The 19,987-nt window shown below is 41.3% G+C and overlaps 3 protein-coding genes across 4 annotated transcripts; 2 read left to right on the top strand and 1 right to left on the bottom strand.

Annotated features, from left to right (window-relative positions):
* Positions 1-133: 133 nt before the first annotated feature.
* Positions 134-12,134, top strand: dnttip1 (deoxynucleotidyltransferase terminal interacting protein 1). Of its 2 annotated transcripts, XM_021610683.3 has the most exons (13): positions 134-567; positions 960-1,030; positions 1,625-1,721; positions 5,229-5,327; positions 5,427-5,495; positions 5,991-6,044; positions 6,140-6,201; positions 6,468-6,513; positions 6,762-6,820; positions 6,993-7,053; positions 9,663-9,734; positions 10,852-10,907; positions 11,153-12,134. In XM_021610683.3, the coding sequence occupies exons 1-13, from the start codon at positions 490-492 to the stop codon at positions 11,265-11,267; spliced, it is 939 nt and encodes a 312-aa protein (XP_021466358.1). In that variant the 5' UTR covers positions 134-489; the 3' UTR covers positions 11,268-12,134. The 2 variants fall into 2 exon arrangements, with proteins under 2 accessions (XP_021466358.1, XP_090098078.1); XM_090241952.1 differs by lacking the exon at positions 10,852-10,907.
* Positions 12,135-12,499: 365 nt separating this feature from the next.
* On the top strand, positions 12,500-16,506 carry ube2c (ubiquitin-conjugating enzyme E2C). Its single transcript, NM_001160532.2, is given in 7 exon segments — positions 12,500-12,914; positions 13,411-13,519; positions 14,281-14,308; positions 14,422-14,508; positions 15,759-15,963; positions 16,125-16,184; positions 16,337-16,506. Coding segments are annotated over 6 exon segments (519 nt in total). The 5' UTR covers positions 12,500-12,914; positions 13,411-13,418; the 3' UTR covers positions 16,375-16,506.
* Positions 16,507-16,518: 12 nt separating this feature from the next.
* Positions 16,519-19,443, bottom strand: zgc:109913 (regulator of G-protein signaling 9-binding protein). Its single transcript, XM_036984160.2, has 2 exons — positions 18,333-19,443; positions 16,519-18,037 (listed from the first exon to the last, which is right to left on the bottom strand). The coding sequence occupies exons 1-2, from the start codon at positions 18,532-18,534 to the stop codon at positions 17,502-17,504; spliced, it is 738 nt and encodes a 245-aa protein (XP_036840055.1). The 5' UTR covers positions 18,535-19,443; the 3' UTR covers positions 16,519-17,501.
* Positions 19,444-19,987: the final 544 nt, after the last annotated feature.

Genomic DNA, 19,987 nt, shown 5'->3' with positions numbered 1-19,987 from the left:
CGCTGATGGTCATGAGTTGCTTCTGAAAGCCCCAACAAATATGGCGACTGCAATGGTTCAAAGCCTTCGTCGCACGGACACGCCTTCGTAGCTTTTACGCGTGCGCTAAATACATTTTTGTACCTCCCTTGCAATAGATGGCGGTAAAGAGTTCGCTTTGGTTTCTTGAAAAACACCCTGGCTCTTTAAAACAACAGTGTGGTTAGAAAAGAGGATAATGGTTTATTTTCAATGCTAGAATATTCTGTAAAAAAAATACTCGGAAGTAATTTGCCAGCGCGCATTTAAATCAGCATTTGGGTCATTTTAGCCTATTGAAATAAAAAGAATCAGACTATTACGTAAGCCCAATTTGAGCATTGCACACTTCTGTAACAACCTCGTCAAAAGGGATCAAAAATAGTTGTCTTGGTCGCCGTCTCAAGCTTTTACCGTCCTCGTGGATCAATCACACTCCATCCAGCCAGATACCAAAAGGGCTGTTGCCAAATGGGTGCCCATCGAGGTGAGGGACGGAGGGACTGGCTTCAACAAGATGCTGTTGAACAGCCGCCCATACAAACTATGGTGAGCTCTGAGCATGCATTAAAATTGCAAAATTATTACCGTTACTAAGTGTGATTCCTACACAGTTAACGTTACATAACTATGCTACGAGGAACAATGTGAACAACTGAATGTGACATTTCGTAGATTGACCGCTCGAACTCATTCCGATCGTGCCTGGAAGTGATTCGATGAGGTGGATCGATAGCGATTGTCGTTTTAACTATCAGCTAGTCGACAAGTTCAAGTTATAGTTGTCATTAAAATGTATATCTAACTAAAATTTCAAATGTCACTTAACATAGGGGAATGTGGAAAAGTAGTTGTCAACACACCCTAATTCATGTGATGGGAATGGGATGATGACTCAGGTGACATTCAATGACTGTGCATCCTTTGGCCTCTTCTTCCAGAATCCATGGAACATCATGATAAAGCACAGACAGGTCTACCGCCGGGGCAGACGCTCACAGATGACCATGAGGTAAGTTGACTGACTGTTAAAGGGATAGTACACCAACAAAAACACATTTAAAGACATTCTCCTAAACTTTGGCAATTACTTTGTATTTTATTTAAACCTCCCGCTTTGAGCTGGATGTGTCAATGTGTAGTTCATACATGCATCATCTATGAGCAGAATTACTGTCTTACCTTAATTAGCCATGAAAGCCCAAGTTTTAAAAGCAACTGTTTTTCTAGAAGATGTACTGCAGTATTTTTCCCCCACATCGATTTCAACCGATGAGCAAACAGCCCCTTGCTATATGAGTGACAACTAGCAAGACGCACATGATGCACTAACAGCAGAGCGAGAGAGCGCAATGAAGTGTTGAACATAATGTGACAGTATGCAATTTTCGGGGAGCACAAGCTCTACTTTTAGAACTACTACTACTGGCTATTAAGTAAACAAAGTACAGGAGAATCTCTTTGATACAAAACCAAATATTGTGAATGTGTAATATTGTCAAATTAAGAGAGCAGAAACTGTGATGACGATTTGTTTTGTTGAGTGACTTTCCAGACCGATTTTACAAAAGGTGTGCTATAGCTGGTAGTGTCATTGTGCATCTAGCTACACAGACCCTGTTATATCCATGGACCTCTTGCGAACAGTTCTACAGCCCAGCTTCAATGAGGACATTATGGGAGTCTTCAGAAAATACATGAAGGTGAGTCTGCTGTATATACATAAAAACATTTTTTTGGGGGGGTGCTTATAAACTCAGCAAAAAAAGAAACGTCCTCACTGTCAACTGTGTTTATTTTCATCAAACTTAACATGTTTAAATATTTATGAACATAACAAGATTCAAAAACTGAGACATAAACTGAACAAGTTCCACAGACGTGTGACTAACAGAAATGGATTAATGTTTCCCTGAACAAAGGGGGAGGGGGGTCAAAATCAAAAGTAACAGTCAGTATCTGGTGTGGCCACCAGCTGCATTAAGTACTGCAGTGCATCTCCTCCTCGTGGACTGCACCAGATTTGCCAGTTATTGCTGTGAGATGTTACCCCACTCTTCCACCAAGGCACCTGCAAGTTCCTGGACATTTCTGGTGGGGAATGGCCCCCCCTTCAACCTACTCGTTCAAGGGTTTTTCTTTATCTTTACTACATTGTAGAGTAATAGTGAAGACATCAAAACGATGAAATAACACACATGGAATCATGTAGTAACCAAAAAAAGTTTTAAACAAATCAAAATAGATTTGAGATTCTTCAAAGTAGCCACCCTTTGCCTTGATGACAGCTTTGCACAAGCTTGGTATTCTTTCAACCAGCTTCATGAGGAATGCTTTTCCAACATTCTTGAATGAGTTTCCACATATGCTGAGCACTTGTTGGCTGCTTTTCCTTCACTCTGTGGTCCAACTCATCCCAAACCATCTCAATTAGGTTGAGGTCAGGTGATTGTGGAGGCCAGGTCATCTGATGCAGCACTCCATCACTCTCCTTCTTGGTCAAATAGCCCTTACACAGCCTGGAGGTGTGTTTTGGGTCATTGTCCTATTGAAAAACAAATGATAGTCCCACTAAGCGCAAACCAGATGTGTCGGCGTATCGCTGCAGAATGCTGTGGTAGACATGCTGGTTAAGGGGGCCTTGAATTCGAAATAAATCACTGACCGTGTCACCGGCAAAGCACCATCACACCTCCTCCTCCATGCCCAAGCACTCCTCTTCTTCCTATTGGTGTCTTTTAGTATTGTTTTCTATGCAGCAGAGGTAACTCTGGGTCTTCCTTTCCTGTGGTGGTCCTCATGAGAGCCAGTTTCATCATAGTGCTTGATGGTTTTTGTGACTGCTTGAAGAAACGTTCAAAGTTCTTGACATTTTCCGTATTGACTGACCTTCATGTCTTAAAGTAATAATGGACTGTTGTTTCTCTTTGCTTATTTGAGCTGTTCTTGCCATAATATGGACTTAGCCCTATTTGGTAAAATACCATCTTCCATATACCACCCAGAGGTGGGACAGGTCATTGTTTTACAAGTCACAAGTAAGTCTCAAGTCTTACCACTCAAGTACCATGTCAAACAGGCAAGTCCAAGTCAAGTCTCAAGTCCTAAACTTTGAGTTTTGAGTCCTAAACAAGTCATAATGTGCTCTTCACCAAATGTAATACCATTTCATATTTTTAACAAGTAATAGTCAGCATATTAGATTTACGCAAATCATGAATGCTTTTAAAAATATCTATACATTTATTACTTTCCAAATAAACGTTATATTTCCATGGAAATACATGGGTAGCCATGGAAGACCCCCCCTCCAATAGTGATTGACTATCGAGGATCTCTATGGGGTGCAATCTGGCGATGTAGGCTTGTACACAATCGCCCATCCTTAACACACACATACACTCTCTCTTTGTGTGGTTACGGTATGTCAATGGTTTTAGGAACAGCTGTAACGTCAGGCAAGATTTAGGCTACCAACTTCCTAGCCAGTTGTAGCTCAATCTTGGGTGCAATGATCATATTCCCGCACTGACTGACTGTGTAAAGGCTCATTGATTTAACGTTACGTTAGCCTACATGATAGTAGTAAAGTAATAAAATAAATAGCTGTCGGCCATATTATCCACGACTTACTGTTCTTTGTGCAGCTTCAAATGTCAAACAACGTTGGAAATTGTTTGCGCCTCCGTCTTTAATTTTCTTCCTTTGTGTTTTGCAAGTTGCAATCCATTTTTTGTTGATACAGCGTCGTCTTTATATCCGAAAATAATCATTTTCAGTATCATCTTTCCAAGGCCTCCATCTGAATTCACCGCCGATGTTCCTTTGCCCTGCCACGCACATTTTTTTCTCAGCTGGCACAATTTGATTGGCTGCTGTCCGATTCAAACTGTAATCTGTTAAATTAAGAGTTAATGCGCTGCACACTTTTTTTTATGACCATAATTTTTAACATTTGGGCTTGGGGAGGGTTTCAAGTCACGAGTCATTGGTGTTAAAGTCAAAGTCGAGTTGTAATTCATCATATTTGTGACTCGAGTCCAAGTCGTGACTCGAGTCCACACCTCTGATACCACCCCTATCTTGTCACAACACAACTGATTGGCTCAAACGCATTAAGAAGGAAAGAAATAACGCAAATGAACTTTTAACAAGGCACACCTGTTAATTGAAATGCATTCCAGGTGACTACCCCATGAAACTGGTTGAGAGAATGCCAAGCGTGTGCAAAGCTGTCATCATGGCAAAGGGTGCCTATTTTGAAGAATCTCAAATAAAAAATGTATGTTGATTTGTTTAACACTTTTTTTGGATGCTACACGTTTCCATGTGTTATTTCATAGTTTTGATGTAGAAAATAGTAAACATAAAGAAAAACCCTTGAAGGAATAGGTGTGTCCAAACGTTTCACTGGTACTGTACATACATATATACATACGTACAGTCAGGTCCATAATTATTGGCACCCTTGATCAAGATGAGGAAAAGAAGACTGTATAACATAAATAATGCAAATACTGAGATATATGTGCTCCAAAAAATGGGGAAAATATATTATTTTATACTAACAAGGAATATATTTTGTTTGGAAAAGTAATAAACACATCTAAAAAGGATAGGAGTTGAAATTATTGACACCCCTGTTTACAATACTTTAGCACTCTCCTCATTTTTGCACCCGTGTTTTCAATACACCAGCACCCTCATTATTGGCACCTCTGTTTTCAATACTTTAGCACCCTCCTCAGCCACCTGTTAGCGGTAACCAGGTTTTGGATCTAAAATTTCCTGGTACTTGGTAACGTTAATGATGCTGTTGTGACCTTAACAAAAGCCCAGTGGAAGTAAAATAGCCCCATAACGTACAAGACCCACCACCATATTTTACCGTAAGTATGAGGACTTTTCTGCGTATGCTTCCAAACCCAAACTCATAGCACCGATTCCAGTCCAAGCACCAATGCCTTTTATCAAACTCCAGGCAGTGCTATGGTCAAATTACATGAAAATAGAGCTCTCCGCAGTCCATAAGTACAGATGGAGATCAAGAATGTGGAAAGATTCTGTATGGAGGAATGGTCTATAGTCCCTTCCAATGTGCTCTCTAATCTCATAAAACAAAAAAGCCTCCGTGTTGTTATCCTCAAACGAGTAAGGTGCTGGAGTATTGAAAACAGGGGTGGCAATCTTTTTTTCTTTCTTTGTGACAGTTTTTCGAGAAAGCAGCCAGCAACGTGAAGGAGAACTTCGAAGAGGACGTCCAGACCGAGCAGCTGATCCGAGAAGCCTGCAGAAACTGCTTGGAAAATGTAAGATGCCAACTAAATGTGTTTCAAGAAGTGTCAGTGTTTAGATTCTGTGGTTAATGCACAGAGACATCTATGAGTAATGTTCCTGTCCATGGTCAGGCCAAACAGCTCTTCTCAGACGGGGAGAAATCGGCAGTGGCAAGACCCGGCCCTGAGCCTCCTGTCAAGGTAAAGGAAGATTTTTTTTGTTGAGTGAAAATCTCGATGGCTCTTTCTCAATCCATCTTTCATCAATTCCTCACATTCCTCTTTCTTTACCTCAAAGTGCATTGGCGGGGAGGTTAGGAACCTTGGCCCTTTTCCTCCAATACGGTTGAGAAGGAGGCGAGGAGGTAGGATGTGAGATGTATTGCAGAAACACTCATCTAGAATGAGTCCAAGTCTCATAACTTAAACGTAGTTGTCATCATAAGTGAAGTTGCAGATTTTAAGTGAACATGACACTGATTTACGCTTCCAAAAAGGGATGTTGTGGCGCAACGGTCTAAGGCATTGCAGGATGCCGGCTAGAAGTATGAATGGAATGGAAGTATGAATGAGTGATTTCCTCATCGCATTAGTCTTATTGCCTCCACATCTTGAATGAAGTTTTTGGCGGGAAAATAAGGATATAATGCTATCGCTGTCTCTTCCACTTCAGCGACAATATCTCTTTTCTTGCAGCGGGTGAAGCTGGAGGATGAGTCCAGTCAAAGATCCAGCCCTGTTCCAAAGAAGGTAAACTCGTCTGCCCTTGTAGAATAAACCTTTGTCAAAAAAACAAAAAAACTAAACGCAGAATAACTGACAATATGGCAATGTCTTTCTCCCAGCGGAAAGGGCGCATGACAGCTCCTGTCGGGTCCACTTTCAAGCCTACTATGTATAGTAATGTGTGAGTATGCACTCCTGTTCGACAACACATCTTTTTACCTTGCTGTCAGTGAGCAGTTGTTTTCATTGTCAAAACCTACATGTAAAATCACTGCTGCATGAATGCTCAAACTCTAATTCACATGCAAGTGATGCTACTTAAGTCTAGTTAAATAAAGGTGAAATACAACTTTGTCATCGCATATTTCTTCAATGGAGATCTAGATTAACGTGAATATTCAAACTTGTATGATGTAAAATGCTGTGATCCATATGCATGTTCTGTAGGCCTAAGCCCAAGACATCGGAGTCCGTAAAGCGTGAGGGACCTAAGGTAAGAATTTATATGTTATTGCTTCTATTAATTAGTTATATGGTAATGGCTGAATGCAATAGTCATTTATCAATTATACCATATACTTATAACAAGTTTCCCTCATGCATTCTAGCATTTTAAAGATCACAAACTGTCCTTTTTGGGTGAATAGTAATTTGACTTTTTTTTTATTTTTTACATTCTGTTCATTGGATTTGAGAATGATACATTTTCCCTATAAAATACAATGTTTTCACATTCTACAGTGGGACCCTTCCAGACTGAATGAAGGGAGCACATTTGTTCTTGGGTCCAGAGCAAATAAGTAAGTGGAAATTAGAAGTTGAGTGTTAACAATGTTTTGTAATGACTCACACGCAAAAAAAAAAAAGAGAATTAAATTGAGTTACATGGGAGCGTGGTCCACCAACAGTCTTGGTCTTCGTTGTTTTTATCTTATGTTTCTAATGAAACCTGAAATCCCTGCTTAATTGTAGGGCTTTAGGAATGGGTGGCACCAGAGGAAGGATTTACATCAAACATGCTGACCTCTTCAAGGTAACTCTCAATTCAAATTAAGAGCTTTATTGGAATGGGAAACATATGTTAACATTGCCAAAGCAAGTGAAGTAGATAATAAACAAAAGTGAAATAAACAAAAATTAACAGTAAACATTACACCCACAAAAGTTTCAAAATAAAAAAGACTTTGCAGATATCATGTTATGCGCAAATAGTTAAAGTACAAAAGGGAAAATAAATAAACATAAATATGGGTTCTAGTTTGCTCAGTTTTATTGTTATTTCTTTCCAATATGTCAAGTGATTTTCTTTTTGTTTTCTCATGTTTTGGTTGGGTTTAATTGTGTTGCTCGCTCTCTCTCTCTAGCGTTCTCTCTCTCGCTCTCTCTCGCTTGCTCTCTCTCTCTTTCTCTCTTGCTCTCTCTCGCTTTCTCTCTCTTGCTCTCTCTCGCTCTCTCTCTCTTGCTCTCTCTCGCTCTCTCTCTTTCTCTCTCGCTCTCTCTCTCTAGCGTTCTCTCTCTCGCTCTCTCTCTCTCTCCCTTGCTCTCTCTCTCTTTCTCTCTTGCTCTCTCTCGCTTTCTCTCTCTTGCTCTCTCTCGCTCTCTCTCTCTTGCTCTCTCTCGCTCTCTCTCTCTTTCTCTCTTGCTCTCTCTCGCTTTCTCTCTCTTGCTCTCTCTCGCTTTCTCTCTCTTGCTCTCTCTCTCGCTCTCTCTCTCTTTCTCTCTTGCTCTCTCTCGCTTTCTCTCTCTTGCTCTCTCTCGCTCTCTCTCTCTTGCTCTCTCTCGCTCTCTCTCGCTTGCTCTCTCTCGCTCTCTCTCTCTTTCTCTCTTGCTCTCTCTCGCTTTCTCTCTCTTGCTCTCTCTCGCTTTCTCTCTCTTGCTCTCTCTCTCGCTCTCTCTCTCTTTCTCTCTTGCTCTCTCTCGCTTTCTCTCTCTTGCTCTCTCTCGCTCTCCCTCTCTCTCTTGCTCTCTCTCTCTCTCGCTCTCTCTCTCTCGCTCTCTCTCGCTTTCTCTCTCTTGCTCTCTCTCGCTTGCTCTCTCTCGCTCTCTCTCTCTCTCTTGCTCTCTCCGTCAGGTGATAATAAATGCAGGATGTACATGTGGTTGTATATCAAACAGTTGTAAAATAAATGAATTTGCTCTGCATCATCTAGAAGGTTTAATAAGCACTAAATGCAGAATCCAAATCGACATACACTATATATGCAAAAGTATGTGGACACCCCATCAAATTACTGGACTCGGCTATTTCAGCCACACCCGTTGCCATGTAATCTCCACAGATAAACATTGGCAGTAGAAGGGCCTTACTGAAGAGCTCAGTGACTTTCAACGTGGCACCGTCATAGGATGCTACCTTTCAGACTCTGGAGCAGTGGAAACGCGTTCTCTGGAGTTATGAATCACGCTTCACCATCTGTCAGTGCGACAGACAAATCTGGGTTTGGCAGATGCCAGGAGAACGCTACCTGCCTGACTGCATAGTGCCAATTGTAAAGTTTGGTGGAAGAGGAATAATGGTCTGGGGATGTTTTTCATGGTTCGGGCTAGGCCCCTTAGTTCCAGTGAAGGGAAATCTTAATGCTACAGCATACAATGACATCCTAGACGATTCTGTGCTTCCAACTTTGTGGCTACAGTTTGGGGAAGGCCCTTTCCTGTTTCAGCATGACAATGTCCCCGTGCACAAAGCAAGGTCAATACAGAAATTGTTTGTCGAGATCAGTGTGGACGAACTTGACTGGCTTGCACAGAGCCCTGACCTCAACCCTATCGAACACCTTTGGAATGAATTGGTACGCCGACTGCCAGCCAGGCCTAATCGCCCAACCTCACTAATACTCTTGTAGTTGAATGGAAGCAAGTCCCCGCAGCAATGTTCCAACATCTAGTGGAAAGCCAAAATAATGGAAACACTTGAGGAAATGAAGGTTCTGGTGGCTCTGATGGTTTAGAGGGCAGGGTAAACCCCAAGAAATACACAGCCATTCTGTGAGATCAGCTATGGTGAATAATTTATATTCTGATGGGAGTGGTCTCTTCCAGGGGCACGAGTGGTCAAGGAATTGTTTGATGAGCATAAAAAAAATCTAAACCATATGCCCTGGCTGTCTGTCACCAGATGTCAACCCAACTGAACACTTTATGGAAGATTCTGGAGCGTTTTCCACTACCTTCAACAAAACACTAAATTATGGAATATCTCGTGGAAGAATGATGTCGCATCCCTCCACTAGAGCATCTTTGCCACGGTGCATTGAAGCTGTTCTGGCTCAACATCATATTAAGACACTTCATGTTGGTGTTACCTTTATTTGGCATTTACCTGTAGGTGGATGAATTGTAATGTTTTATCTTACACAACAACCTGTAGATTTAGAAGTACGCAATATTTGTTTAAATAAATTGTATTTCATGTGTACATTGGTAGCTAATAACTGAATTAAAGGAGCACATAGAATTGAATCAAAAAAGTCTAAAGTAAATGTGGAACTGGAGTGGCCATGTGCTGTGACGTTTTTTTCACTGTCTGCTATCTTATGCTAACCAACTTGTGAGTGAGACGACCATCCCCTCTCCCCTACCATAAACCATTACAAAGCTTACAGCCAAGTAATAAAGTACTGTGTCTGTGTGTGTTTTCAGTATGCTGCCGATGCCCAGGACAAACACTGGTTGGCAGAGAGACAGCATATGAGAGCTACAGGTGGAAAGATGGTAAGAGCTCTGTTTCCAACTCTAGCCTAATCGCAGATCTCTAGCCTGGTCGCAGATCTTGCTTTAGCCAAACTCCTCTGTCATGTTAGTTTTCATGCAGAGTTGGCTAAAGCAGAAACCAATCTTTTGTGGGCGACCTGACCAAATTCACATAGAAATGTTAGTTATAGATCCGTCATTCTCATTGAAAGCAAGTCTAAGCGGTCATTTCTATGCTTCCCGGTCCTTAAGTTTAGCTTTTGTGTCTTTTTACTTTCAGTTTTGTACACATCAGCTTCATACAGCTTCATACATATAGCTTCATACATATAGGGTGTTCACCCATAACATTATTATTTCAATGTTAAAAAAAAATATATCATTTCAATATAGAATTGCATTAAAAAAACAATAGTCCAGACCCTATGTCTCTACCATATATGGTTCACAAGTTAGACTATTTACTCAGATAATTTAGCATGATTAGAGTGAAAGTGGTCACTGGTCAATAGAACCTTGTTAATGCTCCGCGGGCAGAACGGCTCTAACGTCAACTGACAAGCTAGCTAGTGGCTACAGGTTCCTGTGTGACAAAAATGTTTTTTTTCTAAGTGAAGTCTACCTTCTTATTTAATCAACACTGTTAAGTACTAGCGTATTAAAGTTATAATACAAACCCGGGATCAAACCCGGGTCTGTAGTGACACCGCAAACACTGCGATGCAGTGCCTTAGACCGCTGCGCCACTCGGTCGGGAGGCCTCTAAGGTTATAATATTTAGAGACCAATCTAATGATTAGTCGAATCTGATTCATAATGGCATAGCGCAAAGAACTACGTTTAGACATTAATTTAGTAGCACCCTCTTGACTACATCCTAGAGCAGTGAGTGAATGCCCATCAGCTTAAAATACAATATTTTTGATTATTGAAAAGATTGTAATGTGATATTTTACACTATAAATTGCTTGTTTTATTACAAACTGAAATTAGGCGGAAATTATAGAATTTGAACAACCAGGTAATGGAGGAGAGATTTCTACATATTTGCACCTTTTTAAAAACTAGTATGTTCTGCTAAATCTATGAACTAATGTAAGCTAATCTAACATGATTTAAACATTTTATAATTGTATAGGCCTATCTCCTTATTGAAGAGGATGTCCAGGACCTTTCTCTGAGTAATGATTACAAGTAAGGAAGATGTTTTGTTGGCCCCCATTTTACTCAACAAGTGTCAATTCATCTGTCATTGAATGGAGTATCTTCGATGGATATTCACTTCTAAAACCAGGCATGCCTAGCCTGGTCACCCCAGATAAATTGGCTATAGCCTACAGCTCAAATAGATCTGGGACGACCAGGCTAAAATCAAGCCTAAAGGGGGTTACACTGTTTTCAGGGTGAGATTAAGATTCTGTTGTGTTTTTTTTTTAAAGAGATTGCCCTGACCTGAAAATGACGCCAGTTGAGTTGAAGCCTTTCACAGTTCCCGGGTGGATGATTGAGAAGATGCAGAAGGCCATGGAGGTCCAGAGTTCAGGGAAGGAGTAGAGTCCTAGTCTACCTTGGCAAATGGCACCCGATTTCCTAGCCTATATAATACATTACAGCTGACCAGAGCCCTGTTGGCCCTGGACATAGGTAGTGTGCTAAAGGGAATAGGGTGCCATTTTGTGGGCGGCAGGTAGCCTAGCGGTTAAAAGCAATGGGCCAGTAACCAAAAGGTCACTGGTTTGAATCCCTGAGCCGACTAGGTGAGAAATCTGTCAATGTGCCCTTGAGCAAGACACTTAACCCTAATTGCTTCTGTAAGAGTCTGATAAATGACTCAAATGTAAAATGTCAATTTCTGATACAGCTGTAGAAAACCACGGAAATAATGGATATATCAATCGTATCAAATCACGAGAGACTGTACAAGAGTGCCAATGTCTTTTTTGCCCGTGTGGCTTTGGATCTCATTGTATACCATTACAGATTTTTATTTTTTATTTTTTATAGATATATATATTATAAATGTAACTTTTATTTAACTAGCCAAGTCAGTAATTGACTTTGTTTTTCTTAATTAAAAAACAAAACACTCCTTACAGTACTCTGATGGTTAAAAAGGGGCTCTTTGGCAGCCTATAGGTAATAGAACGGTTCTTGGTGCCAGGGGGGGTGCCTCCCCCCACATTGAATATAAGGAGTAAGATAAAGAGTTACTGTTCTTGTAAAATCAGTCATTTTGTTTTCCCATCTTCAACTGTATTCTCAATTTTATATTGTAATATGTTTCTACAATGTCAGGTGCTTTTATGTCATTGTACTTCATGGCATATAGACCATGATGAACTTTTAGACCATATACTTTTTTTCTAGTGAAGACATGAATCAACCTTATTCGCTTAGAAATAAAGGTTTTGATTTGTCTATGTCTGATTTATTCAGTATGTTTGTCAGAACGTTTATTTTATATACAGCTGTTCTATTCAAATATCCATTGTATGTCTGTCTACCTTTTTTATATGGTTAATTGCGTTAAAATATTGAAGCAAATGTGTGAGATATTTTAATCCACAATAGTGGAGGTAAATATATATTATTGAGACATGTTCACATTTTAAAATTGACTACAAAAATGTGCTTTTTGGTCTCAATTTAAGGTTAGGGGTAGAAACACCGCTAGCGTTGTTAGTATGGTTAGGTTTTAAGAATATACATTGTAGAAATGGGCGCGGTTTAGCCATAATTATGACTGGCCGACCGACTATTGCTCATGCCGCGTTTAAGTGCTCGTTGGAACTATGAAACACAAAAAAAAGAAGTCAACTTGCTAACTGGTTATCGTTACACACGTGCTGCTTTCAACGAATCAGCAAGTCGGACATTTCCGAATTTACTAGTTCCGACTAGCATGTGAACGCGAGTTTGTGTTTAGACTCAATGCGACCGTACAACCATAGGCAAATCTGTCTCTTCCGAATGATATTTCACCCAATGACATCGAAGTGTTTTGTAAAGTGCAGTCTTCCGAATGGTTGCTACAGCGTTGCTTTGTTTTAAACCTGAAGTTGCGATTGGTCATATTTGTAAATGGGGTGGTGACACCGATTTGATAAAGGCCGTTTAAACGGGTGGGCGGGTACCGACACAGTTTGAAAAACTCAGTAGCAGAAGAATAGAGTCGGTGGACAGAACCGACACACCAAGCAAGTATGGCGACGTTTTATTATTCATTCAGAAGTATATGATAGGCAGTGTTATACAACAAACAAACAAAAAACTTTAGTTTGGCTAAAAAGTCAGCACTGCAGCATTAATAACGCTAACGAGACGACACTCGGCTAACTGCGTCGTTAACTAAGCTAACGTTAGCTTGCTATGCTAACATGATTAGCAAATATACCCATTTGTGTTATTGGCTTGTGTGAATTCGACAGTTTAGGTCATAGGATCTGTGCTAGCCAATGCAAACCTAACTACTGTTAATTAGCCAAGGCAACTTCAAATCAAATGTTTCTTAGCTAACTACTGTAACTTGTTTAGCTAACGTCATGACGACACCCCTGTTGGTTAGTGGCTTGCTAGCACAAGACAAAATGCCAGATACAACGTGCATTTGAGTGTTTCAAGTAACGTGTACTTTTTTGTTTGTTGCCCTCTATTTTGCTAACTACTTACCGTCCTCTCGAATTGTTATTCCAATAAGTTACAAGTATGGCCTCTCAAAATATGGACCCTGCAGCTTCCTCATCCACAGCCGCTCTGAAAGGCAATGAGACCGGAGGGAGTGCCGCAAAGGGCTCAGTCACTAAAAGGTTTGTGACATTTGTTACCGTCATGTACATTTTAGTCATTTAGCAGACAATCTTACCCAGATAGTGCATTTATCTTAAGATGCCTAGGTGGGACAACCATCTGTCAAAATAATTTGTTCCTCAAAGTAGCGATCAGCAAAGTCAGGAGGGGGTTAGGTGCGAATGTTTGTTCACGAAAGGCTCTTTGTGTGGAGGTGCAGTGCAATTATTTAGGATAACCCTACATCTTCAAAAGAAAGGGTTTCTGGAAACTGGGCATAGCTTCAAGGGGAAGCTGGTTACACCATCGGGGTGCCAGGACATGGTCTTTCAATGGTCTCAACGGGAGCTGTCCTCCGCTAGTGGTTGTGGGGCAGAAGTGAGAGAACGGAGTACATTTGTCGTTTAACATATGCTCTTATACAGAGCGACATAGAGGAGCAATTATGCTTAAGTGCCTTCCTCAATGGCATGTCGACATATTTATTATTAACCGCAACTTTTGGTGACTGCCCCAACACACTTAAACGCTAGGCTACCGCGAATACTCTAGATTTATTCCCTGCTTACTTTTATACTAAGGCTGGGTCTTAACAAATGGTCCTAGAGAAATTGCCATTTAGCTGTTAAGTGAACCAAACAGTATTGTTCTGTAACAGCCTACATGTTAGCTGATTTTTAAGATGGGTGATTAGTACTACTTACATTGGGATATGGGCTAGTCATTGCACAAAGTTTGGGCACATTTTAAATGTCTTTTTTTTATTTTTTAAACTCCCTAGACTTCAACAAGAGCTGATGACACTAATGGTAAGTGTTCCTTGTGTAGGGCTATGTCCTAATCACAATTGGAGATGTCAATTGATCTATTTGGAAAGCAGCAATTTTAGATCTGAAGGTTATTTCTTGCACATGTCATATAGATGTCTGGACATAAGGGGATCTCGGCTTTCCCAGAATCGGACAACCTTTTTAAGTGGATCGGAACGATAGACGGCGCTCAGGGAACAGTAAGTAAAGTTTTCTTTATACTCCACCATGAAAAGTGGATCGTTGGCAGGGGCTCTGATTGTAAGACCAGTAATGTAGATGGTGTGTAACTCTGCCAGATTAACATGGGTAAAGGTGTCGGCATGCTTCGGCTAGGCGAACAGACCGCTTGCGTATTCCCTTAAAAGACCGTTGCTTGAAAAACAATACAAGTTTGTTGAACTTGAGACGCCGTAGCCACCTCCTCAAAATATAATTAACTTAAGATGACTCAAATCTGTCATTAGTTAAATTTTTTTGCCGAGGAGATCTTGGTCACAAAATTTTACGTCCAGTTACGGGTGTGTTCGTAAATATAATCTGAAGTGCCAGAGTGGACGCTCTGGCTGAGGAGTAGTGTTGATCCGAGCGTTCTGACATCAACGGCAGTCAAGCATCCAAGCTAACTGGCTAATGTTGGCTAGCTTGCTAGCTACTTCCAGACACAAATGAGAGTGCCTCACTGACTATTTTACTTGCCCTAGCAGAGCTGATTATCCAGAGCTTTGGTGACTGACTGCTGCCGGCAACAATTTAATTACGCTTTGTTGCTGACGTTTACTGACAGTTATTCTGTGCCCTGGCACACCGATGAGAATGCTCTGAATTTGGAGTAGATAGCCAAAGTGAATTTACGAACTAAGATGTTTGGTGTAGAGCCTCCCAAGCGGTACAGTGGTCAAAGGCAGTGCTGGAGGTGTAGCTCCCGGCCATGACCCGGAGACACCGCGCAATTGGCCCAGTTTCATCGGGGTTATGGGAGGGTTTGGTCGGCTTGGATGTCCTTGTCCCATCGAGCTGTAGCGACTTCTTGTGGTGGCCAGGCACATGCACGCTGACTTCGGTCACCAGCTTCGTTTCCCTCCGCCACATTTGTGCATCTGGCTTCCAGTTTAAGCGAGCAGTGTGTCAAGAAGCAATGGTGTTTTTTTTTTGTCTCGTGTTGAAAGACCACAAACAATTACCTACTTTTGACCAATCACCGACGAAGGGGCGTGGGCTTTGGCTTGCCTCTGGACAGAAATGTGTGCATGAACAGCCAAACTCTTGCCGGTGACCAAAAGGTTGTCAGAATATATGCATGAACTGTTTCAGGCATTATACGGATGCCTTAACAAGATCTACATGTCTTCCGTCAACATTCAAATGCTCGCCTTGATTAGCTTTTGTGCAGTTAAAAAAAAAAAAAAAAGTATATATTAAAGAATGTCAGCCTTCTTCCTTCTCTTAGGTTTACGAAGGCCTGAGGTACAAGCTGTCGCTGGAATTCCCTAGTGGCTACCCTTACAAAGCCCCACGCGTGAAGTTCATCACGTCGTGTTTCCACCCCAACGTTGACGATCAGGGATTCATCTGTCTGGATATCTTGAAAGACAAATGGTCAGCTCTGTACGATGTGCGTTCCATCCTGCTGTCCATCCAGAGTTTATTAGGAGGTGAGGTGTCTTTTTATTTAGGTGTCTGTTGTCGCCCAACCATTTTCACAAGGGGGTCTGATCAGATTTATCAATACACCGAGATCAAATCACTTATTTTTTTAGGTTTTGTGCCACTGTCAAGTTTTGGCTAACCTTGTACCAAAATCTGTCTTGTCCAGAGCCTAACAATGAGAGTCCCTTGAACACTGCTGCTGCTGAGCTTTGGCATAACCAGGAAGGTTAGTAGATGGACCATGTCTGTTACAATAGGATCTCACACATTTTGACCAGGGCCCATAGGTCATTTGTTATGCACCTTGTAAATATTAGTGTCATGAATTAAACAGTTTTGTTAAACTTGTATGGTATTGAACAAAGGTCTTTCTTACAGCATTCAAAGCCCATTTGAAGTCTACCTACAAGAACTGACCCAAGATCCTACAATCCTGCCATGTGTTCTATTTTTAAGTGTTTCTTTCTTCTGATTATGTAAATACTGGGTATGTCTGTACAATATTTTTATGTTTGTATAAACTTTATGTGAATAAAGTGTAATCGTGGCTTTGTTGGTTATTTTCCAATCAACATTTGACTTTATTTAATTTGCATAATACATTTTCAAGCAATCAATACAACGTTCATTCTAACATGCTGACCACACCGGCCCTGTTACAAAATAAATGTTCACATGTTCAATCATTTTACCCAAACTGCTCGCGTGTGTCTCTAGCCAGGCGCTAAAAGACAACTTGGTTCTATTTGTGTCACAAGACCATCTTGTCATTGGTTTTTAGGAGCATTTACCCACGTGGGTGATTGAAAGCTGAATTTAGGTCCACACTCAAGTCCAGTTGATGGTAATGCACCTTAAAGTTGGTTGCCAACTGACATATGAAGGAGATATAATAAGAAACTAGGTTTCCCCTTTTATCTGTGTATTAATTGTCGGAGTAGAGGGCACACGATTTTGTGACTCAATAGGTCAAAACCCCTCAAAGGGGGGAAAAACGACCGGGTGTATTTTGGGTAAAATAATGCAATTTTTATATCCCAGGACCATTTAGCGAGCTAAATGTCCGTGCCTGTTTTGACTGGTGACTATTAATATTGTTTTGCTATTTCAACCTGCTTGTGTGGCTGGATGCACCCACCTGGTGTACTCAGCGTATTACAAAATGAATCAATAACCTAGGTATACAAGGTCTTTAACATACACATCTATCCTTCAAGGAGCTCTTTTATAGTTGATCATACCTTAAAGCATGTGTTCTTTGACTGCATCTAAAGATGTTTAATGTTCATAACTTTCATTAGTAAATAGAAATTACTGCATGTAAAAACCTAATTTATACCATGTGTTCGCAACACGACGCTATGCAAAATGCTGGTCCTATGTACTGTCGTTTTAAAATTGCAGGACTGCACATTTGAGTTTTTACACAGGAATGCCATTTTGCAAAGCTACTTGTAGTTATTGCACGGTGTATGTACAGTATGAATGAGGCTTTATTCAAAGTTTAACTGACGATTAACAGTTTAAGAGTACACCCCAGTCTTCAGGTCGATAGACAAAACATACACCCTAACTTACAGTTTAGAGGTTGACAACACCCAGGCATCTGGTCATCTTGGGACACCACCATCATCTCTTCCAGAGTCTCATCCTGATCGTGTGCAGCGTCCTGAGACTGAGCGCCTTCCACCCAGGCCTCTTGTGTAGCCTCCACTGCCCAGAAAGGAATGCTGACTTTCTGGAGCATCTCCTTGACCAGGGTGTCAATCTGGGTGATGTGCGTCTTTAGGTCAGGGTTTTGCTCCACCTCCACTGCTAGCCACGGGGTTTGGACTGAAGCAGCTCGGGCAGACACCCCAGTGACCCCATCTGTAGCTCCTGTGTTCACCAGGGCCCGGCGGTCATTTCTCTGTTTCAAAGGGAAGCGGTCTATTAAGTCACTGGCTTTGTGCAGGTCCTGTTGGAGGTTCTCTAGCCCAGTGAGGAAAAGAACCCACAGTCTCTGCACCTGTAATTGATCCTCTTGTCCAGGTTCAGTCGCCCTCTCTGTCAATAGAGAGACCAGACGTCTGTGCAACCCTGGATCATGAGACGACGCACAATTATTCACAGTGGAATTTGCGTATGATTTACAGTCTATACAAAGTACTTGCACTTGTGATTTTGAAAAGACAGTGCTGTCAACAATTTATATTTTTTTAGACACCAATTGGCTGAGAGAATGTTGCACTTAAAGATTTGACCTGTATTTGAATGGAAGGGGTCAGATCACAGTCCCCTTTTGTTTGTGGAACCCCATTAAATTATAGAATAAGAAAGGGGTCAGATCTTGAGATTCATGTAACATTCAACAGCATTATAGTGGAGACCTTACCTGTGCAGATTCTATGAGCCAGTGCTCTGGTCTCGTCCATCTCCTCTCTCAGAAAGCTGCCGTCTGAGTTACTTCCGATAGAGATGGCCATCTGTTGGAAACAGGCAGTCACCTTGCACAGGGCTTCCAGGGCACGCTCACACTCTGTGACCTGCCGTTTCCTGGCCTGAATCTCATCCACTGATCTCCGCCACCGATTCATCTGAACCTTGCAAGAGAGAGCTAAATTACCGATTACAATTTTGGACAGCCTAGGTACCTTTTTTATTTAGGTAACATTACATTTAGAAAGTAACCAACCCAGCCCTGCCACTCTGACCTTGATGTGACACTCCAGTCTCCTTTTCACCTCGTTTTAACTGATTTACCTAACAAAAGGCACATCTCAATAGGTGGTCCGGGTATGTCATGACAGCACAAGTTGTGTGGGTGGGGGTGGTTTTTGTTCTCTATTGCTCCTCAAGCAAGGGGGGAGGCCGTCGACATCACCGATTACCATCAGACCAAGTCCTTGAATTCCATACTCCTTGACGTTTGCGCTTGTGTCAGAAAACAATAACAACTATTTTGCTCAAAACATATTTTTGACCCTTTCGTGTGTGTGCTTTACAGTATTTGGGATATCGCTTCAACAGTAAAAGTACAAAAATCACTGGTTGACTTCTGTAAGCCCATTGTCATGGCCCTTGTGATGGAATGAATGTTTATTCACACAGTCTCACTAAACCAGGTAAATGGACTGGTATTATTAAACCAATATACACCTGAGTATTGATAATGTAATCTCTGATGATTGGCATATAATTTTCACTGTAAAAATATAAAGTTCTATTTGCTTTATATTGTCTCCCTTTTTATATTCCAATAAACATTTATACTTAGCATTACTATCAGTAGTCTATATTGTGCCACTAACTCCACCAAATATTACAATGACCACATATGAAACACAAAATAAAGGAATTAGGAATCAAGAGTTATTAGCTACTTCGCAATTTATTCATTACCAAATAATCAAGCTAGATTAAGAACCCACCTCCGTTTTGAAGTCTCCTCAGGGTCTCATGCTTTCTTATAGCCTACGGCCAAGTTGACAACCTTCGACACGACTGAAAACAACTGAGCAACTTCAGGGTGAGCCCTCAGCATTGGGCTCCTCCTCCACACACCCCCTGCTTACTGTTTCCTTACTGGCACTGGCAGGAGCTGGTCTTCAGGGAGACACTATTCAATTAGGCCATCCCTAGCAGCTGAGGCCCATGGAACCATCTGTGCCCTTGGCTCTTCTTCCATAAATAAAAGTGGTTTACGTCAACACATTTTGACAAATCATATTCCCTAATCATATCTAAAGTTGTGTTTTTGGATGCCTTTTTATTGTTGAGGTGGCAGGTAGCCTAGCGGTTAGAGAGGCCAGCCAGCAACTGGAGGGTTGCTAGTTTGGGCTCCCGAGTGGCACAGTGGTCTAAGGTACTGCATCTCGGTGCTTGAGGCGTCACTACAGACACCAAATCAAATCCAGGCTGTATCACAACCAGCCGTGATTGGGAGTCCCATAGGGCAGTGCACAATTGGCCCAGCATCGTCCGGGTTTTGCCGGTGTAGGCTGTCATTATAAATAAGAATTTGTTCTTAACTGACTTGCCTAGTTAAAT

Source organism: Oncorhynchus mykiss, chromosome 7, assembly GCF_057628025.1.
Source record: "Oncorhynchus mykiss isolate SJ-2025 chromosome 7, ASM5762802v1, whole genome shotgun sequence".
Taxonomy (NCBI): Eukaryota; Metazoa; Chordata; class Actinopteri; order Salmoniformes; family Salmonidae; genus Oncorhynchus; species Oncorhynchus mykiss.
This window is presented reverse-complemented; position numbering and strand designations above follow the sequence as displayed.